The sequence below is a fragment of the Gigantopelta aegis genome, chromosome 10 (genome assembly GCF_016097555.1).
Source record: "Gigantopelta aegis isolate Gae_Host chromosome 10, Gae_host_genome, whole genome shotgun sequence".
Lineage (NCBI taxonomy): Eukaryota > Metazoa > Mollusca > Gastropoda > Neomphalida > Peltospiridae > Gigantopelta > Gigantopelta aegis.
Genome location: NC_054708.1, coordinates 76,137,402 through 76,148,615, shown reverse-complemented (window position 1 = coordinate 76,148,615; position 11,214 = coordinate 76,137,402). Strand labels below are relative to the sequence as shown.

General features: G+C 37.0%; 1 protein-coding gene across 1 annotated transcript in view; it reads right to left on the bottom strand.

Moving 5' to 3' along the window:
- Positions 1-11,214, bottom strand: part of LOC121383236 (erythroid differentiation-related factor 1-like) — a 51,597-nt gene that overhangs the window by 34,798 nt on the left and 5,585 nt on the right. The window contains exons 5-14 of the mRNA XM_041513129.1: positions 10,993-11,055; positions 9,829-9,908; positions 9,147-9,264; positions 8,480-8,598; positions 7,825-7,936; positions 6,762-6,909; positions 5,909-6,126; positions 4,330-4,449; positions 3,226-3,390; positions 2,220-2,544 (exon numbers count right to left, since the gene is read on the bottom strand). Coding sequence (XP_041369063.1) covers positions 2,220-2,544; positions 3,226-3,390; positions 4,330-4,449; positions 5,909-6,126; positions 6,762-6,909; positions 7,825-7,936; positions 8,480-8,598; positions 9,147-9,264; positions 9,829-9,908; positions 10,993-11,055 — 1,468 coding nt within the window. The remainder of the gene's footprint in view (positions 1-2,219; positions 2,545-3,225; positions 3,391-4,329; positions 4,450-5,908; positions 6,127-6,761; positions 6,910-7,824; positions 7,937-8,479; positions 8,599-9,146; positions 9,265-9,828; positions 9,909-10,992; positions 11,056-11,214) is intronic.

The window sequence follows — 11,214 nt, the reverse complement described above, 5'->3', positions numbered from 1 at the left end:
CTGAAACATTGTCGATACGATGAAGACAGTTTAACAGATTGAATGTTTAACGATAGCCCAGTACCCAAAAATATATATCAGCTTTTGGGTGTCAAACAACGGTAAATGAGGATCAGTAGAAAACAAATCCCTAAAAGTGTTAACAGAACACAGTATAAACAGCTGTGACAGTTCTCAAATTCATGAAAGATACAATGATGTGTCTGAATGTAACACACCAAAAATAAAATCTTCAACAAGACAAAAATAAATGTTACGCATGGTCAAACCAATGAAATGGCATATTATATGAAGCACTGGTACACATTTGTAAAAGTGTATTGCACTAAACTATCAGCACAAAACAAAACACATATTAAATTAAATATAATCTTGTGGAGAAGCATTTAAATAAATATTGTTAAAAAAAAAAAAAAATACTAATATAGAGTTGAAATATTACAACATATGCATACTATATAAATTGCTTTTTTCCGATATCATGCCTCGGTTGTGTAAAATAATCTGTTTATATAACAGTAAAATAAATTACTATGGCCGTTTATACAGGTATTTTACCAATTTGGGATTCTATACTCTTCAAAAAAAGAAACGCAAAAGGGTACAAATGGGTTATAACTCCGATTTTATGTTTCCTACCGGTTCATGCTTTGTGAATATAAGGTCATTGCATGTCCCAAACACATTCCCACGGTTACATTCGATAAAACGCAGCTACTGTACAATAAAGTTCCAAAATGTGAATATTCGCAAAAACGCAGCCACGTGCAAACCATGTCACCACTGCACGTGCGTTGTCTGCACGTGCAACATGAACACCGACAGTATAAAAGTGCAGGGTGTTCGCTTGCCTGGCCTCTGTATCTGGCCGACAGTTGACAATCCAGGACATGCCACGTCTCAGTGAACCGCAGAGAAACCAATGCCATCGGCCGACTAGACGCAGGCGAATCCAGAACGGCCGTTGCCAGGGCATTTCATGTGTCCCCAAGCACCATCTCCAGACTGTGGGACCGTTACCAGCAACATGGATCAACACGTGACCTCCCTAGATCCGGTCGACCACGGGTCACTACCCCCGGGCAGGACCGCTACATCCGGGTACGCCACCTTCGGGAACGATTGACTACTACTGCCACCTCCACAGCCGCAGCAATAACCAGGTTTGCGCAGGATATCCGACCAGACCGTACGGAACCGCCTACGTGAGATAGGAATTCGTGCCAGAACGTCCAGTTCGAGGTGTCATCTTAACACCACAACACCGTCGACTCCGACTGCAGTGGTGCCAGATTCATCGACAATGGCCTCAACTGCGATGGAGACAGGTGTGGTTCAGTGACGAGTCCCGATTTCTGCTCCGACGTCATGATGGAAGATGTCGCGTGTATAGGCGTCGTGGTGAACGTTATGCGGCAAACTGCGTGCAGGAAGTGGACAGATTCGGCGGGGGTAGTGTCATGGTGTGGGCAGCCATCTCACACACTGGCAGAACTGACCTGGTCCACGTGCAGGGCAACCTGAATGCACAGGGCTACACTGACCAGATCCTCCGGCCACACATCGTTCCAGTTATGGCCAACGCCAATGCAGTGTTCCAACATGACAACGCCAGGCCTCACACAGCACGTCTCACAACGGCTTTCCTACAGAACAACAACATTAATGTCCTTCCTTGGCCATCGATATCACCGGATTTGAACCCAATTGAGCATCTATGGGACGAGTTGGACCGACGCCTCCGACAGCGACAACCACAGCCCCAGACCCTGCCCGAGCTGGCAGCAGCCTTGCAGGCCGAGTGGGCCACCATCCCCCGGGACGTCATCCGTACTCTGGTTGCTTCAATGGGGCAGGCGGTGCCAGGCAGTTGTCAACACACGCGGAGGCCACACCCGGTATTGACTCCAGATGACCTTGACCTTGGTGGTGTGTCCTATCACTTACTCACAATGGACTAGAGTGAATTGTGAACAATCCTGCAACATTTGGTAATTATCGGACTCACCATTCAATAATTAAATCAATTCTCCAAATGTTACGACAATATGGTTTTGCATTTCTTCTTTTGAAGAGTATATTTAGGTGGTTGTTGGCGACATTAGACAGGTGAATTCATAATACAGGTCACTTAAAACTGAACACAATTTGAGAGGAATTTAGGTGACTGCTTAATACAGGTGGCTGCTTGTAACATGTTTGACTGTATATCAACTTACCAAAACAATGTACAGCAAATCTAATGTACTTCAAAGCATTTCCATATTTCTGAGCTGAAAGATGTGCCTTTGCCAGTGCGAAGAATGTCATGGATGACTTTCTCATCAAGAGAGAACTTGACAAGCACTGCCACGGTTTGTTTAGGGTTAGACCAGCCTTGTGACTCATCAGTTCAAGAGAGTAGCCTCCCTTGTGAGTAGTCTTCAAAGGCTGGTAGTGGAGAGGGATGGCTTGACTTTGGTTACATGGGACCTGTTCCTCCACTATGGAGCTGCTTTTCCTTGTGTTGCTCTCAGCTTTCTCCTTAAGAATGCAATCTAAACCCTGTTGCAAAAAAACAAACATGTAGAGAACTTGTAAAGCAATTAATTTTACTTCTTATCCATATAAAGAGTCTATGGAAAAAATGATCAAAGTCACATTTTGGTGAAATTAAAACAAAATTCACTATCTTAATCTATTGAAATCATAGTTTAATTGTGTATTTGTGGAAGTGGTTGAGTTGTTATGCTGTTCAACTAGTAAACCAATTCATTTTGCTAGCATACATTTGTGAAAACATATTCACTTTCAGAAAAAAAAAAGGATCAATGTCCATATGACCAAATTTTAAAAAACCCACCCTCATATGTATATAATATATATATATATATATATATTTTAATCAACAGAAACATTATATCATATACATACTCAATAACATCCTACAGCAGTAAAGTATGCAGTGTTGTTTAAGTGCAGTAAATATGAACACATTCAGGAAGCATCAATCTTTAACATCAATATTTCTCTAATAAAATTGTAGTATGTGAATTTAAAATGCTGTAAAACACACAATATAGGGAGCTATATAGACCTACTAGCTGACTGATGGTTCGTGTGAATTAAAAGTTGTGAAACCAAATGATGATTGGTGTGAAATGTACCCTTGATTAGCAGCAAGGCATCTTTTTATACTCATTCCCCCCAACCCCCCTCCCATACAGGACAGAAGACTGAACCTACTTTTCTGATATGCTTGAGAGCATCGTGACATCGTTCTTCCACAGTCCCAGCAATCGGGTGAGACTTCACTGACTTCGTCATGTGATTGTACAAACATGATTTGTTCACCAGATCATTCATGCCAACAGAGATCTCTGTTCTCACGTCACTGTCATCATCATCAGACTGAAATAAAATAGCATATTGCTAAAATATAGGTAAACACGGGTGTAAACATCCCCCCACTTCCTACGCCAGTGGTAAATGTATATATAACAAATGTATTAAATCATTTCAGGTGTACGATGGTAACTCAGTCTTATGGGACTTTTGACATTTCATTATTATCGTGGCACTTGCCTTTGCTTAAATAGCTCTCGAATGAATAAAAACTACAATAAAATGAGACCTCATGTTCGACTCAAGACTTTTTGAGTTATTTAATGAAGTTACATAAATGTTACAATATGTTCATACACACATAGATATGAAAATGAAAGTGGCCATATGGTTGCACAGACCTAAAATAAAACAGACATACTGAGGATAATAAACAATTTACCAGTAATTTAGTTTATGTTCCAAGTGAAATATTATTCAATTTTCATAAGCTTTAGCTCAGAATCACTGAATAAAAAGAACACTGGCAAGAACTGGAGAAAATACAGTCAAATCCGTTCTAGTGGCCACCTGTATTAAACAGCCACCTACTTTAACAGGCCATAATTTAATTATCACAAATCATCTAATATAGTATACACTGACCTGTCTTAAGCAGCCACCTGTGTTTAAAGGCCACATTTTGATACTCTTTTTGGAGGCTGCTTAATACAGGTTTGACTGTATATGTGTATGGACAGACTGAGAACATACATGTATCAGTAGTAGAACATCGGTTGGAGTATGCAACATGGGTGGAACGGGAAAATAAACAAGACAGACTGGGAACCTGAAAATGCATGGATGGATGGATGGATGAAACACTGACTGGAATAGAAAAAACCTCTTGACCAGACTGAGAACAAATCAGTTTCTAAGGATTAGCTAGAATGGTAAAATATGTGAACAGACAAGCACATTCGGTAGAATGTGAGTGAAATATATTTTATGTTTTATTTTATTTACCATAGGAGAATCTTCGGTGTCGTCTGTTGTCATCTCTGAGCTGGAAATACTCCACACATCGTGCACAGAGCAGTCAGGAACATAGAGATCTGACAACAGGTAGTGGGCCGACGTACACACCTGCAACAGGGAAACGTCACTTTATACAGTCACAAGCTTTAAACACAACTTCATACAACCTGACCCATTTGATGTTATAATTACAATAGCCTGAACACGTCATGATCTACACATATAACCTGCAACAGGGAAATGTCATTTTATACAGTCACAAGCTTTAAACAATTTGATACAACCTCAGGCACTTGATGTTTTATGTCAAACTCAGACTACCAACTACCAACTCCTCTCACAACTTCTACGAATGTTCAGTTGTTAGTCTGATCACTCTTATGACTTCTACGATGGCTATCATATCCGATTAAAAAAAATGAATTGGACCCAATATTGGTTGCTAGTTCGTGTGCGCATTACAACTCAAAGCGACTCCCAGTTGTTAGATTGAGCGCACCTGTTGTAAGTCGGAAAATTACATTGCAACCATTGAGTTGGCCAAGTTTCTGCTGGCAGTAGGTAGTCTACCACATGCCTTTATTGTGTATTACCATCATTAAAGGGACATTCCTGAGTTTGCTGCATTGTAAGATGTTTCCGGCTAATAAAATATTTGTACGATTAAACTTACATATTAAATGTATTTTCTTGTTTAGAATATTAGTGTCTGCATATTCAATGTGTTTCTGGTCGTCTTAATATTTGTAAGAGCCCAAAGTGGATTTTGTCTTCAAATAAGTTTGTACGTATAAAACAAAAATATTTTAGGAAAGAAAATGAAATTTAACCTAATACAAATATTAGAATGATCAGAAACACGTTTAATATACAGCCGCTAATATTTTATGCAGAAAAATATATTTGATATGTAATTACAATTGTTAAAAAGTCTCTGTTAGTCGATAACATCTTAAAAATTGCAGCAAACATGTAACAGTTCCTGCAATGAATCAAAATACATACAATACATGGTTTTATTTTGTATTACCATCACAAAAATATTACATCACTAACTTGCCATAGTGTTGCTGATACATGCCATCATAGAATACATTCTTTATACTATAGTCATGACATTTGCAATGTTTTCAGTAAGTGTTAACACCAATTTCAAACAATGGTTACCCATGTTATTTTCCAATTTGTCTGATACAATGTACTCCTACTGTGGTACATGATCGTTGCAATTCATGAAGATTAACCAAGATTAAGCATTACTAGATGTCATTACTCAATGTCATTACCACATACATACTACAAAGTTATTTGCTTTTTCTTATGAATTTTGGGCCAGTGGCTGAAATACAGCATGTCTATAGTCTATATAGCTTTTTTCATACTATGAAATTTACTACAAGTTATTTATTTCTGAGCAGATCGTTTTCCAAATTCTATACAAAAATAGTAATTTTTTATATCACTTTTACTTTTCTTCTTACATCAAACCAAACTAAAATTATGTACAAAAAACATTTTTGTACGAAGATGGGACGGACTATAGACTTGTCTTGAACATAAGCCTCACTTGTGAGTGTTTGTCTTCATCGAGTAGCAGTAGAGAGTTTTCTAGTAATTCTCTGATGGTGGCCATGCTCTTCCTGTCCGCTGACTGCCTCATGTTGCGGGCCACGCGGTACAGCAGGATCCCCACGGGAACGGTGAATGGGTTCTGACACCTGTCAGTCTTCCCTTCCCCACACAGAGCAGTCAGGTCATACAGCTTAACAACATCATCATCCACATCTGAAGAGAGAAGACAAAAATTATGCTTTAAATTGTGGCTATATGGTGCCTAACTTGTGCCTACTTTGACACTTGGTCAATAGATCGAGAGAGATTTAGTGAGAGAGAGCAATTCAGACAGAGATTAACCAGCCTTGGTTAAGCCACTGGACATAAGGCTGGTAGGTACAGGGTTCACTGCCCGGTACTGGCTTCCACCCAGAGCGAGTTTTAACAATTCAATGGGAAGGTGTAAGGCCACTACACCCTCTTCTCTCTCACTAACCACTAACAATTAATAACTAACCCACTGACCTGGACAGACAGCGCAGATAGCTGAGGTGTGTGCCCACAACAGCGTGCTTGAATCATAATTGGATATGGAGAGAGAGAGAGAGAGAGAGAGAGAGAGAGAGAGAGAGAGAGAGAGAGAGAGAGAGAGAGAGAGAGAGAGAGAGAGAGAGAGAGAGACAGACAGACAAACAGAGGAGATGGAGGGAGACACTCACTGTTCGGTGAGCATCTGAAGGCCCCATATATGATTTTTTTCACATATTTTCAATGTGTCCCAGAGCCATGACAATTTCACTCTCCATGGCAGAATAAAACCTTATAATTTATATGAAACAACAACAATAGTACAAAATAAAGAATACCTTTATACAACCAGTAGGTATGACCTTCTTTAGTTGCATTCGACTTCAGGAATGAAAGAATATTTCTGGCAATGTCTGTGATTAGTTGGGGATCAAACTTGCAGTCATCTAGGTTAGGGATATCTTCAGTCTTAATTAGCTCATATTTCTGAAAAAGAAAACAAAAGATAGTATATAATAATTAAAGTTAATGACCCTGATCACTTACATTTTAATAACAAATCATTGTCTTTGTTTCATCAAGCAATTTTCCTATTATCAAAACATAATTTATTATCCAATTAAATAAGTAGAATATCAAGTTGTTTTTCAAACTGAAATCAACATGGCTGGTTTTAACTCTATGTTACTATAAAGTTAACCTTTAAAAAATCTTAATGTTCACCACTTTTATCAGATGGATAAAGTAAAAAATGAAACATATATTGGATGAGTTTAACAGGTTAAAAAGTTTGTTTTGTTTAATGACACCACTAGAACACACTGATTTATTAATCATCAGCAATTGGATGTCAAACATTTGGTAATTTTGATATTTAGTCTTAGAGAGGCAACCTGCTATATTTTTTTATTAGTAGCAAGAGATCTTTTATAGGCACCATCCCAAAGACAGGATGGCAAATACCACAGCCTTTGATATACCAGTCGTGGTGCACTGGCTAGAACGAGAAATAAACCAATGGACCCACCAATGGGAATCGATCCTAGACCAACCATGCATCAAGCGAGCACTTTACCACAGGGCTACGTCCCGCCCTAGTTTGAGTGGTTGCCACTGATCATTTCCAATCAACACTTGTACACAGGTGAAAAAGAAGCACCATTCTGTATATACATGTACAATACCATTAAGATGAAATTCCAATCAACACTTGTACACAGGTGAAAAAGAAGCACCATTCTGTATGTACCTGTACAATACCATTGAGATGAAATTCCAATCAACACTTGTACACAGGTGAAAAAGAAGCACCATTCTGTATGTACCTGTACAATACCATTGAGATGAAATTCCAATCAACACTTGTACACAGGTGAAAAAGAAGCACCATTCTGTATGTACCTGTACAATACCATTGAGATGAAAGCACATGGCGACTTCAGGCACGTTACACATCAAGTTGTCCAGCCAGTAGTCCAGGCCTGTCAGTACATTTATTGGAGTGGCGGAATCTCTAAAATGAAAGTAAAGGAATGTGGTAATGTAGTACTGGGTATACATTACCTTACAAAATCTGTAAAAGCAAAAAATATTTTAATCTGTGTTTCTAGCCTGAGAGTGGCTTATGAATAAAAATTCTCTGACAATGCAAGGTTAGAGAAATTTTAAAAACTTATTTTCAGTCGAAGTAAATTACAAAGATGGCAAACATATAATTGTAAAGAGCTCAAAATCAGGCAGTTTTTTTTTTTTTTAGCAGGCATGACAGAAATGTAATGGACGTAGCATTATTTACACTGACAGAATTTTGTAGATTAAATATTTCACCTACCATAAAATTTTAAGGTGTACTATGATGCACAAAGTTTCAATGACCTAGGAGTTTTAGTTTGTGAGAAACTGATTTTAATATAAAACTTTAGTTAATGAAAACGTTGACACCAATGCCACCAACGTAAAAGTAATACTTATATTGTGCCTTTTCACTTTGTAAAGATAAGACAAAAAGATATTAATTTGCATTTAGCAGCTGGTCATACTGCACATTCTTCTATACCTGAGTCTGAGGCTGACACAAGGGTGAGTGGTGCCCCCAAATATCGGCAGGTCGGTCCCGATCAGCATGTGGATGTCTTCAAACTTCCACAGGATTTCACGATCAAACTCGCTCTCAGACTGAAATGTCAAAAAGTTAAGATAGCTCAACAACATAATAATTAGATCCATTACCTACCTATTTAAAAATTGATAAATGAATGTATGCATAGTTTAATGATGGAAGAATGGATGGATGGATGGATGGATGGATGGATGGATGGATGGATGGATGGGTGGATGGTTGGGTGGGTGGGTGGGCGAGTGAGTGAGTGAGTGAGTGAATGGCAATAACCTAACTTGAACTTGAAATGGATGGATGGGATGGATAAGATGGCTGGATGAATGAATGAATGAATATATGAATGAACTTGAACAACAATTGAGATGTGAAATTCAATGGAAATGATAGTTGAAAAATAAGAGATCAGATCAGAACAAGGAGGAAACAAATGAACTCTGGACAAGAGAAAAGAATGAATGAATGAATGAATGAATGAATGAATGAATGAATGAATGAATGTATGTTTAACAACACACCAGCATGAAAAATACAAGAGAAAGGATGCAGGGCAGTAGGATAAAATTAAAAGCTGTTTTTCTGTCAAGATATTAGTGGATTAGCGAACCTTAGGCAGTGGATCTGGCACAAGATCCAAGGACTCTGTACGAGTTTCAGCAGGAGGTGGTGATGAGGTCGGTCTTGTTTGCCAAACCAATTCATTCTGGTTACAGGTCGCAACTAGACTGTGACAAGATAAAGATAACACACATAATAAAGTTTAATACACATTATTCAAGAACCTACATTGTATTTTAGTTAATAATAATATTCTGATGGAAAGAAATGAAGGATCATATAAATAATAACAGCAAACTGTTACTGCAACCAAAACTCCATCCATTGTCAGGAATTTAATTTTGTTACTGATATTTAATCCCACATTACTGACATTTAATGCAATGTTAAAAGTTTGTGTGTTATACAGACATTACTAAATAAGTAATGCACAACATTTGGTCTACGATAGAATGTGTTTTCTTAATTTCTTTTCATCGGTCTATACCTGTGCCAATGAAAATTACTTACGACAAAACAAATTTCTATTTCTCAGGTCAAGAAGTATTAAAGAGAATACTAAAAACCAGATTTTCATTTTGATTAGTCAAAGTTATGGACCCAGCAAACATTGAAACATTGTATCTCATCAAAATCTGAAAATCAGAAGTATATTTATATGGTTTGACATAACTCTAAACAAAACATTTCAAGCTACAAAAATAGTTATTATAAATGGCTTTAATACTTACCTGTGATATAAAAACTTGGAGTACATATTTCTTTTTTCAAGAGTGTTTCGACTTTTGCTCCGTCTTGGGATACACTTCATCTGACAAAATAAAACAAATGTTTAAAGCACAATACGGCTGGCCTGAACAAGACCGATAACACTTTCACACACTTAGTACTTACACGTTTTTTGTTTTGTTTTAAATTTTAATTACATTATGTTTTCTCTTTTTCTTCTTTTTTTCTGTGTATAAATCTACTGGCATACTTAAAACTGTCTATGTATTATATATTATGCAGAAATTTAATGTGTAGACAGATACTGTAAATCAGAAAATGTTAGCAAGCATAAAATGTTAACGAATTTAGCGAGGGCATACAAGATGCAGAATGTTATGATGCTAAATTTAAAGATATTTTCAACAGACTGTTCTGGAAAAAGTTTGTGCGATTGTTTTGTCGGTGTCAACAGAACACACAACAATGGTTACATGTCATTGATTAAACGAAAAGGATATTAAACAACAGTAGTTGGTTACCAAGCACATGCAGGGCTTCTAGATTATGGTAGCCCCACTCCCGTGGCTAGTAATATTCAATGTTGGGCTAGTAAATAACTACAATTCCCATGCCCGATGGCTTGTGAAAAAGAAAGAAAGAAAGAGTCAAATGTTGCAGTTAAGTCTATTTTGTAAATATGAATGTACTGACCCCACTCCAACCCCTAATGGTAGTGTTTTTAAGCTCTATCTCCTTCTTTAGGTGACATATCTGATTATTACTATTATTTAGTAAAACTGTATTAACTTAAAGTAGGTCTAGTGAATTTTTAATCCCATGGCTAGTAGATTTAAAAACAATTCTAGAAGCACTGACATGACTGCAATTTTTAGCTAAATTTAACTTGTTTGTAAGCTTCTTAAATGTTAAATTTTATCAAAAGTATTATTTCAGCTCATCCTACAACTTAAGCTGGGTTTTTTAGGTTCGTTGAAGATTTATGTCGCCAACATGACACTTAATTGGATTTCATTAAATTTAAAGATCATTAATATTTTATGATTTACAGTATGCAGCTACAGTCTTGTATTAAACCTCTAAAAAAAATTGTAATTAATTTAAAAAAATGTTTATAAAATTAAACAAAATATTTAAAAAATAAATAAAACCCCCATCTAATTTACCTTTCCTTGCATATCTTTGGCAACAATATCGTAGAAAAAGTGTCTTAGCCAGGTCCATTCTTCCTAAAACGATAAAGAAATATTGTATGTAACTATTGTTTAAAAAATTACAAGATCTTTAATTACAAAAAAGGTTCCAATACTGAAATGCTATTTGATATGACAAAAAAACCATTACAATTCCATCTAAAACATCAGTTGCTATACAATCGGCCATTATTG